Genomic DNA, 18607 nt, shown 5'->3' with positions numbered 1-18607 from the left:
CTTTTGAAAAGGGGGATTTTGTAGTTGAATACAGAGGAGAAATTATTGACTTTAAGGAATCAGAGAGAAGGAGGAGGATTTATCATTCCAAATGCTTGGTGTTCGTGTTTGACTTCATGTGGCATGGCAAAAAATGGTGGTAAGCATTTACTGTATGGTGGCTGGTAGCTTGCAATGTTCAGTACATAATCTTGGCCTAATTGTCCTGCTTGACTAAGCCATTAGCGTGATTCTTTTTGTCTCCTTTGAAGCGTTGATGCTGCGTTGGAAGATGACTCATTTGGAAGACTGGTCAATGATGATCATGTCCATCCTACCAGCAGGATGAAAAGAATTTTAGTTGGTGGAAAACCACACCTCTGTCTGTTTGCTGCGAGAGACATAAACAGAGGAGAGGAAATAACATATGACTATGGAGATAGCAGTTGGCCATGGAGAGAAAAGGTTTGTCAGTGACTATAAGCCTCTGTATAGTATGCTTTATCTAATATATACGTCAACATCTTTCGACTAACTGCTGCCCTTTTGACCAGGTGACCCTTGTAAAGGAAGGTTTAGATGTTAACCTTTTTTCTGGGTTAAATAAAGGTGAAAAAAGAGACAAGGCATTCTGTTCAAGCAAACACAATAATAAATCTGATCACTAGCATAGTTGTGATTACCATATGTTATTCACATTGTGGAAAGGAAGCCATTTTATATATTTATATATAAGCCATCAATCGGTTGGTGATTACTCAATGTGCTTGACTGATGATTGCTAAAATTAGTTGCTGACTGGCCGTTGGTCTCATACCAATAGAAGACGCATGCAACTGTATAGCTGTTGTGTAGACTATATGCTTGTAATCAAAATAGTGACTGCTACACAGCCAAATTCTGAATAACTGATTCAAATTCATATTTTAGGGTGGTGGTGGCGATTCTCGTGACATAGCCGTGGACAATAGTATCTTGCCATGCAGCTCCAACCCAGTGATGCAAGAAGAAGAGGTTTCACCCTCCAGCTTGCAGGTAAAGGATTGTGGATGGATGGATTGTGTTTTAGATACTTGTCAATGTGTTTGTGATAAGGAGCCATGCAAACATACACACTTACTAGGTGTAATGAGGTTCAAGTCCATGTCATAGAGTTTTGCCAGTTGTGAGGATTTTCATTTGTGAGGATTCGTGTGCTCAGATACGGTTCTTGCTTATACACACTGGCTTGAAATGGCATGCTAGATACTAGAATATGCACTGACCCAGGATCAGGATTTTACTGAGAACCAATCAGCACAGCCTGTTGTTGAAAGAGGAGGGTGTTACAAAAATATCAGACCAACCTGGCGGACATCTTGATGATGGAAACAGAATATCATATGCCTGTTTTAAAAGCTCCTGAATAGAAAAATGGAATAGCTGTACAAATGTCCCACAAACTTAGTTGGGACATAAATATTGCTGCAGTTGTTAGTTTAAGCCACTTGAATATTCTTAGCTAACTGGTCAGACCAATGGGTTGCATTTTGTCATTTGATATTGTAAGGAGGCTTGCATGGCAGATGAAGGCTACATGAAGTGGCATAATGCAATGAATAAAACACACTGTCTCAGGTGCAGCCTTGTGGGGTATCCGTACCCAGCTTCCACTCAAAGTTATCCATAACTTTGAGTGGAAGCAGGGTACGGATACCCCACAAGGCTGCACCTGAGACAGTGTGTCAGCTGTATTATTGGTGACTTTGCGTGGGAAAAGGTTAGGTATGAATACCTCAGAAGGCTGCACCTGAGACACTGTCTGCTGTATTATCAGTAACTTTGAGTGGGAGCTGGGTACGGGTATCTCAACGATAATACAGCGACACACTGTCTCAGGTGCAGCCTTGTGGGGCATCGGTACCCAGCTCCCTCTCAAAGTTACCGATCACTTTGAGTGGGAGCAGAGTATGGATACCCCACAAGGCTGAACCTGAGACAGTGTGTCGCTGTATTATCAGTAACTTGGAGTGGGAGCTGGGTACGGGTATCCCACTGATAATACAGTGGACACACACTGTCTCAGGTGCAGCCTTGTGGAGTATCCGTACCCAGCTCACCCAGCTTTCACTCAAAGTTACTGATGATACAACTGACACACACCGTCTCAGGTGCAGCATTGTGGGGTATTCATACCTAACCTGCTTTCACTCAAAGTTACTGATAATACAACTGACACACACCGTCTCAGGTGCAGCATTGTGGGGTATTCATACCTAACCTGCTTTCACTCAAAGTTACTGATAATACAACTGACACGCACGGTCTCAGGTGCAGCCTTGTGGGGTATCCGTACCCAGCTGCCACTTAAAGCTGCCTCCCTTCTTCTGTCCTCTCACCATCTTCAGGCTACGCCTCACAAGAGCTGTACAGTGTGTATGCTATGACCAGGAGGAGAGTGAGGATATTGAATATTAGCTAACTGGTCAGACCAATGGTTTGCATTCTGTCATTTGATATTGTAGGGAGGCTTGCATGGCAGATGAAGGCTACATGAAGTGGCATAATGCAATGAATAAAACTTCACTAAACAGAAGTTAGACTGTCACCCAGGCAAAACTTAAGCTACACAAAACCAACAAAATCAGCTCACTACATGAGAAATTACATGTTGAACCGACATAATGTGTTGTCATTTACCATAGTTTGACTAACACTGATCCTGTTCCTGGGTCAGTGTGTGCTCTGGTCTGTAGTATGCCATTTCAGAAACGGTGTCTCTGGTGCAGCCTTGTGGGACACCTGTACCCAGCTCCCACTCAAAATTACTGATAATACAGCGGACACACACTGTCCACTGTGCTATCCGTACCCAGTTTCCACTCAAAGTTATGGATAACTTTGAGTGGGAGCTGGGTACGGATACCCCATAAGGCTGCACCTGAGATGGTGTGTGTCAGCTGTATTATTGGTAACTTTGCATGGGAAAAGGTTAGGTATGAATACCTCACAAGGCTATACCTGATACAGTGTGTTTGTGTCCTGTTTTATCAGTAACTTTGAGTGGGAGCTGGGTACGGCTATCCCACAAGGCTCCACCTGAGACACTAGCCTACTAGCTGTGACTTGAGATAATTTGTATGTTGATGTTCTCTTCAGGGTTGTATTTCCGCTAAAACAGTCGGTTGGTTATTACTAAATGTGCTTGACTGATGATTGCTAAAATTAGTTGCTGACTGGCCGTTGGTCTCATACCAGTAGAAGACGCATGCAACTGTATAGCTGTTGTGTAGACTATATGCTTGTAATCAAAATGGTGACTGCTACACAGACAAATTCTGAATAACTGATTCAAATTCATATTTTAGGGTGGTGGTGGCGATTCTCATGACATAGCCGTGGACAATAGTATCTTGCCATGCAGCTCCAACCCAGTGATGCAAGAAGAAGAGGTTTCACCCTCCAGCTTGCAGGTAAAGGATTGTGGATGGATGGATTGTGTTTTAGATACTTGTCAATGTGTTTGTGATAAGGAGCCATGCAAACATACACACTTACTAGGTGTAATGAGGTTCAAGTCCATGTCATAGAGTAATGCCAGTTGTGAGGATTTTCATTTGTGAGGATTCGTGTGCTCAGATACGGTTCTTGCTTATACACACTGGCTTGAAATGGCATGCTAGATACTAGAATACGCACTGACCCAGGATCAGGATTTTACTGAGAACCAATCAGCACAGCCTGTTGTTGAGAGAGGAGGGAGTTACAAAAATATCAGACCAACTTGGCAGACATCTTGATGGAAACAGAATATCATATGCTTGTTTTAAAAGCTCCTGAATAAAAAAATGGAATAGCTGTACAAATGTCCCACAAACTTAGTTGGGACATAAATATTGCTGCAGTTGTTAGTTTAAACCACTTGAATATTCTTGGCTAACTGGTCAGACCAATGGGTTGCATTTTGTCATTTGATATTGTAGGGAGGCTTGCATGGCAGATGAAGGCTACATGAAGTGGCATAATGCAATGAATAAAACACACTGTCTCAGGCGCAGCCTTGTGGGGTATCCGTACCCTGCTTCCACTCAAAGTTATGGATAACTTTGAGTGGGAGCTGGGTACGGATACCACATAAGGCTGCACCTGAGACAGTGTGTCAGCTGTATTGTTGGTGACTTTGCGTGGGAAAAAAGGTTAGGTATGAATACCTCACAAGGCTGTACCTGAGACACTGTGTGTCCGCTATTTTATCATTAACTTTGAGTGGGAGCTGGGTACGGGTATCTCACCGATAATACAGCTGACACTGTCTCAGGTGCAGCCTTGTGGGGCATCGGTACCCAGCTCCCTCTCAAAGTTACCGATCACTTTGAGTGGGAGCAGAGTATGGATACCCCACAAGGCTGCCCCTGAGACAGCGTGTCGCTGTATTATCAGTAACTTGGAGTGGGAGCTGGGTACGGGTATCCCACTGATAATACAGTGGACACACACTGTCTCAGGTGCAGCCTTGTGGAGTATCCGTACCCAGCTCACCCAGCTTTCACTCAAAGTTACTGATGATACAACTGACACACACCGTCTCAGGTGCAGCATTGTGGGGTATTCATACCTAACCTGCTTTCACTCAAAGTTACTGATAATACAACTGACACACACCGTCTCAGGTGCAGCATTGTGGGGTATTCATACCTAACCTGCTTTCACTCAAAGTTACTGATAATACAACTGACACGCACGGTCTCAGGTGCAGCCTTGTGGGGTATTCATACCTAACCTGCTTTCACTCAAAGTTACTGATAATACAACTGACACGCACGGTCTCAGGTGCAGCCTTGTGGGGTATCCGTACCCAGCTGCCACTTAAAGCTGCCTCCCTTCTTCTGTCCTCTCACCATCTTCAGGCTACGCCTCACAAGAGCTGTACAGTGTGTATGCTATGACCAGGAGGAGAGTGAGGATATTGAATATTAGCTAACTGGTCAGACCAATGGTTTGCATTCTGTCATTTGATATTGTAGGGAGGCTTGCATGGCAGATGAAGGCTACATGAAGTGGCATAATGCAATGAATAAAACTTCACTAAACAGAAGTTAGACTGTCACCCAGGCAAAACTTAAGCTACACAAAACCAACAAAATCAGCTCACTACATGAGAAATTACATGTTGAACCGACATAATGTGTTGTCATTTACCATAGTTTGACTAACACTGATCCTGTTCCTGGGTCAGTGTGTGCTCTGGTCTGTAGTATGCCATTTCAGAAACGGTGTCTCTGGTGCAGCCTTGTGGGACACCTGTACCCAGCTCCCACTCAAAATTACTGATAATACAGCGGACACACACTGTCCACTGTGCTATCCGTACCCAGTTTCCACTCAAAGTTATGGATAACTTTGAGTGGGAGCTGGGTACGGATACCCCATAAGGCTGCACCTGAGATGGTGTGTGTCAGCTGTATTATTGGTAACTTTGCATGGGAAAAGGTTAGGTATGAATACCTCACAAGGCTATACCTGATACAGTGTGTTTGTGTCCTGTTTTATCAGTAACTTTGAGTGGGAGCTGGGTACGGCTATCCCACAAGGCTCCACCTGAGACACTAGCCTACTAGCTGTGACTTGAGATAATTTGTATGTTGATGTTCTCTTCAGGGTTGTATTTCCGCTAAAACAGTCGGTTGGTTATTACTAAATGTGCTTGACTGATGATTGCTAAAATTAGTTGCTGACTGGCCGTTGGTCTCATACCAGTAGAAGACGCATGCAACTGTATAGCTGTTGTGTAGACTATATGCTTGTAATCAAAATGGTGACTGCTACACAGACAAATTCTGAATAACTGATTCAAATTCATATTTTAGGGTGGTGGTGGCGATTCTCATGTCATAGCCGTGGACAATAGTATCTTGCCATGCAGCTCCAACCCAGTGATGCAAGAAGAAGAGGTTTCACCCTCCAGCTTGCAGGTAAAGGATTGTGGATGGATGGATTGTGTTTTAGATACTTGTCAATGTGTTTGTGATAAGGAGCCATGCAAACATACACACTTACTAGGTGTAATGAGGTTCAAGTCCATGTCATAGAGTAATGCCAGTTGTGAGGATTTTCATTTGTGAGGATTCGTGTGCTCAGATACGGTTCTTGCTTATACACACTGGCTTGAAATGGCATGCTAGATACTAGAATACGCACTGACCCAGGATCAGGATTTTACTGAGAACCAATCAGCACAGCCTGTTGTTGAGAGAGGAGGGAGTTACAAAAATATCAGACCAACTTGGCAGACATCTTGATGGAAACAGAATATCATATGCTTGTTTTAAAAGCTCCTGAATAAAAAAATGGAATAGCTGTACAAATGTCCCACAAACTTAGTTGGGACATAAATATTGCTGCAGTTGTTAGTTTAAACCACTTGAATATTCTTGGCTAACTGGTCAGACCAATGGGTTGCATTTTGTCATTTGATATTGTAGGGAGGCTTGCATGGCAGATGAAGGCTACATGAAGTGGCATAATGCAATGAATAAAACACACTGTCTCAGGCGCAGCCTTGTGGGGTATCCGTACCCTGCTTCCACTCAAAGTTATGGATAACTTTGAGTGGGAGCTGGGTACGGATACCACATAAGGCTGCACCTGAGACAGTGTGTCAGCTGTATTGTTGGTGACTTTGCGTGGGAAAAAAGGTTAGGTATGAATACCTCAGAAGGCTGTACCTGAGACACTGTGTGTCCGCTATTTTATCATTAACTTTGAGTGGGAGCTGGGTACGGGTATCTCACCGATAATACAGCTGACACTGTCTCAGGTGCAGCCTTGTGGGGCATCGGTACCCAGCTCCCTCTCAAAGTTACCGATCACTTTGAGTGGGAGCAGAGTATGGATACCCCACAAGGCTGCCCCTGAGACAGCGTGTCGCTGTATTATCAGTAACTTGGAGTGGGAGCTGGGTACGGGTATCCCACTGATAATACAGTGGACACACACTGTCTCAGGTGCAGCCTTGTGGAGTATCCGTACCCAGCTCACCCAGCTCCCACTCAAAGTTACTGATAATACAACTGACACACACCGTCTCAGGTGCAGCATTGTGGGGTATTCATACCTAACCTGCTTTCACTCATAGTTACTTATAATACAGCTAACGCACACGCTCTCAGGTGCAGCCTTGTGGGGTATTCATACCTAACCTGCTTTCACTCAAAGTTACTGATAATACAACTGACACGCACGGTCTCAGGTGCAGCCTTGTGGGGTATCCGTACCCAGCTGCCACTTAAAGCTGCCTCCCTTCTTCTGTCCTCTCACCATCTTCAGGCTACGCCTCACAAGAGCTGTACAGTGTGTATGCTATGACCAGGAGGAGAGTGAGGATATTGAATATTAGCTAACTGGTCAGACCAATGGTTTGCATTCTGTCATTTGATATTGTAGGGAGGCTTGCATGGCAGATGAAGGCTACATGAAGTGGCATAATGCAATGAATAAAACTTCACTAAACAGAAGTTAGACTGTCACCCAGGCAAAACTTAAGCTACACAAAACCAACAAAATCAGCTCACTACATGAGAAATTACATGTTGAACCGACATAATGTGTTGTCATTTACCATAGTTTGACTAACACTGATCCTGTTCCTGGGTCAGTGTGTGCTCTGGTCTGTAGTATGCCATTTCAGAAACGGTGTCTCTGGTGCAGCCTTGTGGGACACCTGTACCCAGCTCCCACTCAAAATTACTGATAATACAGCGGACACACACTGTCCACTGTGCTATCCGTACCCAGTTTCCACTCAAAGTTATGGATAACTTTGAGTGGGAGCTGGGTACGGATACTCCATAAGGCTGCACCTGAGATGGTGTGTGTCAGCTGTATTATTGGTAACTTTGCGTGGGAAAAGGTTAGGTATGAATACCTCACAAGGCTATACCTGATACAGTGTGTTTGTGTCCTGTTTTATCAGTAACTTTGAGTGGGAGCTGGGTACGGCTATCCCACAAGGCTCCACCTGAGACACTAGCCTACTAGCTGTGACTTGAGATAATTTGTATGTTGATGTTCTCTTCAGGGTTGTATTTCCGCTAAAACAGTCGGTTGGTTATTACTAAATGTGCTTGACTGATGATTGCTAAAATTAGTTGCTGACTGGCCGTTGGTCTCATACCAGTAGAAGACGCATGCAACTGTATAGCTGTTGTGTAGACTATATGCTTGTAATCAAAATGGTGACTGCTACACAGACAAATTCTGAATAACTGATTCAAATTCATATTTTAGGGTGGTGGTGGCGATTCTCATGACATAGCCGTGGACAATAGTATCTTGCCATGCAGCTCCAACCCAGTGATGCAAGAAGAAGAGGTTTCACCCTCCAGCTTGCAGGTAAAGGATTGTGGATGGATGGATTGTGTTTTAGATACTTGTCAATGTGTTTGTGATAAGGAGCCATGCAAACATACACACTTACTAGGTGTAATGAGGTTCAAGTCCATGTCATAGAGTAATGCCAGTTGTGAGGATTTTCATTTGTGAGGATTCGTGTGCTCAGATACGGTTCTTGCTTATACACACTGGCTTGAAATGGCATGCTAGATACTAGAATACGCACTGACCCAGGATCAGGATTTTACTGAGAACCAATCAGCACAGCCTGTTGTTGAGAGAGGAGGGAGTTACAAAAATATCAGACCAACTTGGCAGACATCTTGATGGAAACAGAATATCATATGCTTGTTTTAAAAGCTCCTGAATAAAAAATGGAATAGCAGTACAAATGTCCCACAAACTTAGTTGGGACATGAATATTGCTGCAGTTGTTAGTTTAAACCACTTGAATATTCTTGGCTAACTGGTCAGACCAATGGGTTGCATTTTGTCATTTGATATTGTAGGGAGGCTTGCATGGCAGATGAAGGCTACATGAAGTGGCATAATGCAATGAATAAAACACACTGTCTCAGGTGCAGCCTTGTGGGGTATCCGTACCCTGCTTCCACTCAAAGTTATGGATAACTTTGAGTGGGAGCTGGGTACGGATACCACATAAGGCTGCACCTGAGACAATGTGTCAGCTGTATTATTGGTGACTTTGCGTGGGAAAAGGTTAGGTATGAATACCTCACAAGGCTGTACCTGAGACACTGTGTGTCCGCTATTTTATCATTAACTTTGAGTGGGAGCTGGGTACGGGTATCTAACCGATAATACAGCTGACACTGTCTCAGGTGCAGCCTTGTGGGGCATCGGTACCCAGCTCCCTCTCAAAGTTACCGATCACTTTGAGTGGGAGCAGAGTATGGATACCCCACAAGGCTGCCCCTGAGACAGCGTGTCGCTGTATTATCAGTAACTTGGAGTGGGAGCTGGGTACGGGTATCCCACTGATAATACAGTGGACACACACTGTCTCAGGTGCAGCCTTGTGGAGTATCCGTACCCAGCTCACCCAGCTCCCACTCAAAGTTACTGATAATACAACTGACACACACCGTCTCAGGTGCAGCATTGTGGGGTATTCATACCTAACCTGCTTTCACTCATAGTTACTTATAATACAGCTAACGCACACGCTCTCAGGTGCAGCCTTGTGGGGTATTCATACCTAACCTGCTTTCACTCAAAGTTACTGATAATACAACTGACACACACCGTCTCAGGTGCAGCATTGTGGGGTATTCATACCTAACCTGCTTTCACTCAAAGTTACTGATAATACAACTGACACGCACGGTCTCAGGTGCAGCCTTGTGGGGTATCCGTACCCAGCTGCCACTTAAAGCTGCCTCCCTTCTTCTGTCCTCTCACCATCTTCAGGCTACGCCTCACAAGAGCTGTACAGTGTGTATGCTATGACCAGGAGGAGAGTGAGGATATTGAATATTAGCTAACTGGTCAGACCAATGGTTTGCATTCTGTCATTTGATATTGTAGGGAGGCTTGCATGGCAGATGAAGGCTACATGAAGTGGCATAATGCAATGAATAAAACTTCACTAAACAGAAGTTAGACTGTCACCCAGGCAAAACTTAAGCTACACAAAACCAACAAAATCAGCTCACTACATGAGAAATTACATGTTGAACCGACATAATGTGTTGTCATTTACCATAGTTTGACTAACACTGATCCTGTTCCTGGGTCAGTGTGTGCTCTGGTCTGTAGTATGCCATTTCAGAAACGGTGTCTCTGGTGCAGCCTTGTGGGACACCTGTACCCAGCTCCCACTCAAAATTACTGATAATACAGCGGACACACACTGTCCACTGTGCTATCCGTACCCAGTTTCCACTCAAAGTTATGGATAACTTTGAGTGGGAGCTGGGTACGGATACTCCATAAGGCTGCACCTGAGATGGTGTGTGTCAGCTGTATTATTGGTAACTTTGCGTGGGAAAAGGTTAGGTATGAATACCTCACAAGGCTATACCTGATACAGTGTGTTTGTGTCCTGTTTTATCAGTAACTTTGAGTGGGAGCTGGGTACGGCTATCCCACAAGGCTCCACCTGAGACACTAGCCTACTAGCTGTGACTTGAGATAATTTGTATGTTGATGTTCTCTTCAGGGTTGTATTTCCGCTAAAACAGTCGGTTGGTTATTACTAAATGTGCTTGACTGATGATTGCTAAAATTAGTTGCTGACTGGCCGTTGGTCTCATACCAGTAGAAGACGCATGCAACTGTATAGCTGTTGTGTAGACTATATGCTTGTAATCAAAATGGTGACTGCTACACAGACAAATTCTGAATAACTGATTCAAATTCATATTTTAGGGTGGTGGTGGCGATTCTCATGACATAGCCGTGGACAATAGTATCTTGCCATGCAGCTCCAACCCAGTGATGCAAGAAGAAGAGGTTTCACCCTCCAGCTTGCAGGTAAAGGATTGTGGATGGATGGATTGTGTTTTAGATACTTGTCAATGTGTTTGTGATAAGGAGCCATGCAAACATACACACTTACTAGGTGTAATGAGGTTCAAGTCCATGTCATAGAGTAATGCCAGTTGTGAGGATTTTCATTTGTGAGGATTCGTGTGCTCAGATACGGTTCTTGCTTATACACACTGGCTTGAAATGGCATGCTAGATACTAGAATACGCACTGACCCAGGATCAGGATTTTACTGAGAACCAATCAGCACAGCCTGTTGTTGAGAGAGGAGGGAGTTACAAAAATATCAGACCAACTTGGCAGACATCTTGATGGAAACAGAATATCATATGCTTGTTTTAAAAGCTCCTGAATAAAAAAATGGAATAGCAGTACAAATGTCCCACAAACTTAGTTGGGACATAAATATTGCTGCAGTTGTTAGTTTAAACCACTTGAATATTCTTGGCTAACTGGTCAGACCAATGGGTTGCATTTTGTCATTTGATATTGTAGGGAGGCTTGCATGGCAGATGAAGGCTACATGAAGTGGCATAATGCAATGAATAAAACACACTGTCTCAGGTGCAGCCTTGTGGGGTATCCGTACCCTGCTTCCACTCAAAGTTATGGATAACTTTGAGTGGGAGCTGGGTACGGATACCACATAAGGCTGCACCTGAGACAGTGTGTCAGCTGTATTATTGGTGACTTTGCGTGGGAAAAGGTTAGGTATGAATACCTCACAAGGCTGTACCTGAGACACTGTGTGTCCGCTATTTTATCATTAACTTTGAGTGGGAGCTGGGTACGGGTATCTAACCGATAATACAGCTGACACTGTCTCAGGTGCAGCCTTGTGGGGCATCGGTACCCAGCTCCCTCTCAAAGTTACCGATCACTTTGAGTGGGAGCAGAGTATGGATACCCCACAAGGCTGCACCTGAGACAGTGTGTCGCTGTATTATCAGTAACTTGGAGTGGGAGCTGGGTACGGGTATCCCACTGATAATACAGTGGACACACACTGTCTCAGGTGCAGCCTTGTGGAGTATCCGTACCCAGCTCACCCAGCTCCCACTCAAAGTTACTGATAATACAACTGACACACACCGTCTCAGGTGCAGCATTGTGGGGTATTCATACCTAACCTGCTTTCACTCATAGTTACTTATAATACAGCTAACGCACACGCTCTCAGGTGCAGCCTTGTGGGGTATCCGTACCCAGCTGCCACTCAAAGCTGCCTCCCTTCTTCTGCCCTCAACATCTTCAGGCTACATCTCATAAGAGCTGTACAGTTTGTATGCTATGACCAGGGGGAGAGTGAGGATTTTGAATTATCACTCACCTCTGACTCTAATGATAGCATTGGCATCATGTTGTGGCAACAACTAAAAGCATTGGTAATTAATTCAGGATGCTCACTTCTATGATAGCGATTCAGTGTGAACCCACTGTTTGATCCCTCACAATTTATTTTTGATTTGATTAGAAACATGCAGTCTTTATAATCTGAATTTCTTTTAATGTCTTAGGTTTGCAGTGGAGACACATATTTAAAGAACAGCTCCTCTGTATGCAGCTCCACCATGGTGTCACAAGACACAAAGTTTGCCAAAGAAGCCAAGTTAAGCTTGGTAAACTACACAGACTCGGATGAATCAGCCGTCAGTTCCAACGCTAATGAAGATGTTCCCTCATCCACCATACAGGTATCTTAGTCAGATCACTTTAGTAATTTCAGCAACCTGTCACTAGGCAATGGACACACGCACTTTTCAACCTGCCACCATCTTGATGGAACAGAATTTTGAAGTGCTCATTCACTATTTTATTGTTATTTACTGCAAAAGATTTTGTGTTTTGAAATACATGAATGTGATTTGGCTTGGTTAGGCTTTGGCACCGCAGCATAAATGCCAATCCAATCCATTTTTATTTATATAGCGCATTTCCTACTCAGTGATAACTCAAAGCACTCAAAGCCAAATCAAGCTATTCAATTACATGCAATTAAAAACATGGAATCTACAAATCTAAATCAGGGCATCATAAGATTGTAATTCCATGTGTATTCTGCCTGTTCTTTTGACTGTTTTGGTTCTTTGAAATTGCATTGTTTTAACATTGGAGTGAATGGGCACATTCCATTCTTCCAAGATGGCCATGTTAAAAAGTGGGTATGTCCGTTGCTTAGTGACAGGCCTCTATTGTATCCATTCCACTCTTGATTATGGCAGCTCCCACCTAGCCTCATCAACATTTGATTCTGGCAGAGGATCTGGACCCACATCCGTAGGGTCTCATTTACAAACTTATTTCCTCACGCTCCAATCAAACTGGACTGGATTTGAAAGAAATCGACCTACAGCTAGATTTTATTTTATATTTTTAGGAACGTGAGAAAATACGTTCAGTAAACAAGACCCTATAGACGTGGGTCCAGAACCTCTGCCGGAATCAAATGTCGGAGGGGGTGGCTGGTCAGGCTAGCTGTTGGCAATTGGTTGTATTGTTGCTCAGTTTAGTTAATAAGCAAGCACACTTGCAAGTCGGCTAAATAGCTGCTTTTGCTGTTTGCACTGTAATACCCTGAACATTTAGACCATCTCCAATTATGGTCTTGGAGAGCAACTCACCTTGAGGCTCTCTCTCCAATCCTAACATAGCAATCTGATACTTCCAATAAGCTGCTTGCCAGGTCCTTAATAACGTAAATAAACAGGTATTTGATGACATTTTGAAAGCCTGCACGTAGAGTAACTCTCCATGACCGTTTGTATTGTTTGTTTAAACTGGTATTTTAATTGTGTTTCTTGAAGAGCAAAGAGAAGATTCCTGTTGGATTTGATCTTTCTGACTCCAGTATGACACATGGAGATGATGTCCGACAATTGATTGTGCCAAGGCTTAGGAGGACCAAAAGCGTCTTTGTAAGTCCCACCAACAAATGTCAGTCATCGTCATGTACTGTAGACATCTTTGTGGTTGACAAAATGTACTTCAGTGGTCAAAGTTATCACTGACGGGTAGTACGCGTATCCTGGAACCCTTTGTGCATCTAAACTGTTTTATTTTATATTTCTTAAAGATGAAAGACAGGATTCCTGATGGATCTGATGAGCTTTATTGCACCAGTACTGATAGTGGGGAAGAATACGTTCCAGCTTCAATTGCAGAAAGTACAGATGATACAGATGGAAGCATGATCTGTGAAATGTCACCATCTATATCACCATCATCCTTGTCAGACAGGACTCTGAGTAGCAGAAGCAGTGCAACAAATGTCTGTATTCCTGACACCACATGCTCTCCTAGCAGGGAACATGGTGAAAGTGCCTCAGTATCCATTCCTGCTGTCAGAAAGAAAGAAGATGGATCTCGGATGTACAACAAGAGACAGTTCTGTCTGTATTGCGGGTCTTCTTTCCTAAAAATCGTGAAGCATTTGGAGCGTAAACACAAAAAGGAGCTGGAGGTAGCAAAAGCACTTAGTTTCCCAAAGGGCTCAAAACAAAGACGCGTGCACTTAGAATGTCTCCGAAACAAAGGTAATTTTGCACATAATGCTGAAGTTTTGAAAACGGGCACAGGAAAACTGGTTGCACGCAAGCAGCCAAGAGAAGAATCCCAGGCACAAGACTACATGCACTGTCTCTACTGTCAAGGGTTATTTATGAAACGTACAATGTGGAGACATTTTCAGATTTGCAAATTCAAACCTGTCGATCCCAAACCGGGAAAAACTAGAGTCCAAGCCCTCTGTGCCTTTGCAGAACCCACACCTGCTGGAGTTTCGGAAGAGCTATGGAAACTGGTGAACAACATGAACCAGGATGCTGTTGCACATGCAGTCAGAAATGACTGGTGCATCATGGAGATGGGGAAGCACCTCTACAACAAGCATGGATTTGAAGTTGATAAGCACGAATATATCCGGCAAAAGTTAAGGGAGCTTGGCAGACTTTGCTTACATGGTGGAGAGGTCACAAACATGAAGACGATCAAAGAATATGTCATACCAGCGAACTTCATGCAGACAGTCGATGCAGTGAAACACACAGCACAAGGCAATAAAGGTAATTCCAAATCGCTTCCTCTGAAACTTGGACACAGCCTCAAGAGGATGTCTATGCTCCTGGAGAGTGATGCAATCATTAAAGGAGACAAGGATGGCGCAGAAGAAGCTCGAGCCTTTCGAAGTCTGTATGATGCAAAATGGCACGAGCTTGTGTCAGTCACATCTTTGAGGAGCCTCAATGAGTCCAAGTGGAACGCCCCCCAGCTGCTGCCTTTCACAGCAGATGTGCAGAAGTTGCACAATTACCTGGATGAGAAGCAACAGCAGTACCAACATGATTTAGAATCTGAGGCGTCATCGCACAACTGGGCCAACCTGGCAAAGGTGACTCTCGCACAGGTTATCTTATTCAACCGGCGTAGAGAAGGTGAGGTGTCCAAAATGTCCCTCTCTGCATTCACATCAAGAGACACATCAGCACCTCACGAAGACGTCAACCTCGCTCTCTCTGAGCTTGAGAAAAAACTCTGCCATCATTTTACCAGAATAGAAATGAGAGGAAAGCGAGGTAGGAAAGTTGCTATCCTCCTAAGCCCAGTGATGTATGAAGCACTCAACATGCTACATCAAAAGAGAAAGGAGTGTGGTGTCCTCAAAGAAAACGCATATGTGTTTGCCAGACCAGGAGTGATGTCGCACTACAGAGGGTCAGATTGCATCCGCCAGTTTGTCCAACTCTGTGATGTCAAGAATCCTCTCTCACTCACCTCAACAAGACTGAGGAAGCACATGGCTACCTTATCTAAAGTACTAAACCTTCAGGAGACAGAGCTTGACCAGCTGGCGGATTTCATGGGCCACGATATTAGAGTGCATCGGCAGTTCTATCGGTTACCGGAGGGCACCCTTCAACTGGTCAAGATCAGTAAAATTCTGATGGCCATGGAGCAGGGCCGCCTTTCAGACTTTCAAGGCAAGAGCCTTGAGGAGATCAACATTGATCCGACTGGTATGTGGTTTCTGCTTAAATCAACTCTTGCCATTTTGAGCTTTAAATGGGTACAACACCATAACTACAGTATAATGTATTTCATACCACCTGTTTAGAAACAATCCAGTTGGACAAGCATACGGAGTCTGAAGATGACCTTACAGAGGAGGTGTATGAACAAGACATGGAAGGTATGTGTTTTGGTGTTACTTAGAACATGAATATCTTAGTGTGGCAGGGTTGCTCCTTACCACACGCCACCTAAGTGGCTTCCTTTGGGGCCCTCCAACACAGGACACGGGTAGATGGTAGTGCAAGATGTTTATTTGAGATTAAGGCAGATTGTATTCGCCGAGCTGATGGTACAAACTGCCATGACTGTGGCTCCTCCTCGAGTGTGTGTGTTGATGGCTGGTTTATCCTGGGTGCCATAATTGCTCTGCACCACCGGTGTGCAGCCCCACCCAGCCAGAGTCCAATCAGTCTGACTCAGGCCAGGTGAGGCTGTAAACCAGCCATCAACAACACACACTCCACATACACCCTCCACACTTAGGTTACAAGCATATCTTGCGTTCTGTATTTTTAAAAATATATCCATCTTTAAAACTTTGTCCCTGATCAGGGTAACTATGTCCTTAAAAAGGCTTAAACGCCTTCAATCATAATCAATAACACTTTTACTTGCATGCAATCCAAAGGTCAATTAAAGGTTCAAAAGATAGTGGCACACATTTCCATCATGGGTAGAGAGACAGCAAACACACAATCATACTGTGATCCAAGCACACCTTATATTTATATACACGTACAACATCAGCCACAATTCACTAAATGTTGCTTGTGTCATCAAAACAAACTAATTGATACATCCTCAACACTCACACAACTCTCATACCAGGTTAAACAGACGGCTGCTATAGCTATAAACAGTATAATATTGTAGATAGAGATTCCACTTTGTGATTCACATATCGGCTGGGATTCTACATGAATTTTGAAGTTTTAATGAGAACTTGTAATCATCTTGTCATTCAATAGTTTCTGATGTCAGTCTGGCACGAAGCATGGAGCAGAAACGAAGTGGGTCTCCACAAGAAAATGAAGGGGAGAGTAATTCCGATGGAGATGACATCCCTGTCCAAAAGAAAAAGTCCAAGACCAGTAAGGAATCCTACTATCCTATACTATATAATGATGAAAACGCTGTTTGTGTGTATATTTGTCCATCCATCTGTCTACATTTTTCTCTTGAGTAACACACCCAATCCATGTGAAACTGTACATGGGGATTGGCATAGGCAGAGGATGACAAGGCTACTTTTCTGAAACATTTCACTATATTGGTAAAGTACAGTGCAGGACAATACAGTAGTGTATTAAAGGGCACAGTATAGTAGCGTACACTAGCGTAAAGTACAATAGCATACAATAAAGTATAGTACACTAGTGTACAGTAGCATAGCAGCATACAGTACATTATAGAGCAGTTAGGTCTGTTTATGTAGAATCCTTTCCAATTGGATGAGACGTTCGAGAGGCATTCTATGACGCACTTTCAGTGAGGATATCATGCACATCCCACATCCACTCCGAATGTAGAACTCTTGACTGATCACAAGCAATCACTGTGCGATAAGCTACATGTGACTGTTAATTTCAGCAACATTTACTTGCACCTTCCAATGTGCGTTACGCGGCAACCATGAATCCTGGGCGCTTTATCCGGAACTATATTTGCTACGTATTCAGACTGTATTTGAACGAAATGAACCTTTTTGAAAACTTTATCTGGTGTTTATTTAATAATTAGTTGTAAAAGGAATTGCTGTATAAAAGCAATATAGCGCTCGTTTTCGTGAGGAGGTCTGTGGATATCCCCATGGCTGTGGTTTGGCCGCAGCCATGGGCGACGGACATCCTCACTCACTCGCGCTATATTGTCTAAGTAACAATAAAGCAATAAAACACGACTTTAATGCTCTCTTGCCTATGGCAGCACAGCAATAGTTTAGCTGTTCAATTTATATTATGTATTGAGTTTAGTTTTTGACTCTAAGAAATGCAGTTCCTAAAACTCACATTAGTGTGGAATTTCAAATAGTGAACATGCGAATGTATGGTAGTTCAAGTATTTGAGCCAGACTTAACAATTACTGTGCATTTATGTCCTAAACTAACTTTTCATTCATTTCTTATTTAGTTCGCAAGCCACAGAAGAAGAGGCCCTGGGAAACTGAGGAGACAAATGCCGTTGAAAAGCACATGAGGAACTTCATTTTGACCTGCAATGTTCCAAGAAAGGAAGACTGTGATAAGTGCCTTAAATCAGAGCCAGAAGCACTAAAAAATAGAGACTGGAAGGCACTCAAATTCTACATCAAAAATAGAATTACTGCACTAAAAAGGAAAATGTAAAACATTTCAGTTTTCATCAGGTACAATAGAGAGAAATGGGGGAGAGGGGGACAGGAGATAGAGTGAGGGGGGGGGGGACCATAGAGAGAAGGAAGGAGGGAGGGAGGGAGGGGGGGGACCATAGAGAGAAGGGGAGAGGGAGGGAGAGAGAGAGGGGGAGAGAGAGAGGGGGAGAGAGGGAGAGAGGGGGCGAGGGAGGGAGAGAGACCATAGGGAGAGGGAGGGACCATAGGGAGGGAGAGAGTGAGGGGGGGACCATAGGGATAGAGGGGGATAGAGATTCCTTGTTCAGAATCTTGTCGGGCGGTTCATAGGCCTACTGTATTTGAGTTGAC

At 43.8% G+C, this 18607-nt stretch overlaps 1 protein-coding gene across 1 annotated transcript; it reads left to right on the top strand.

Moving 5' to 3' along the window:
- Positions 1-935: 935 nt before the first annotated feature.
- Positions 936-18316, top strand: LOC115548476 (uncharacterized). Its single transcript, XM_030363134.1, has 11 exons — positions 936-1014; positions 3327-3431; positions 5826-5930; positions 8245-8349; positions 10741-10845; positions 12378-12554; positions 13665-13775; positions 13934-15872; positions 15971-16045; positions 16896-17018; positions 18058-18316. The coding sequence occupies exons 1-11, from the start codon at positions 979-981 to the stop codon at positions 18270-18272; spliced, it is 3096 nt and encodes a 1031-aa protein (XP_030218994.1). The 5' UTR covers positions 936-978; the 3' UTR covers positions 18273-18316.
- Positions 18317-18607: the final 291 nt, after the last annotated feature.

Source organism: Gadus morhua, chromosome 8 (assembly GCF_902167405.1).
Source record: "Gadus morhua chromosome 8, gadMor3.0, whole genome shotgun sequence".
NCBI lineage: Eukaryota > Metazoa > Chordata > Actinopteri > Gadiformes > Gadidae > Gadus > Gadus morhua.
Note: the sequence above shows the minus strand (reverse complement) of the source record. Positions and strands in the feature narration are given on the sequence as shown.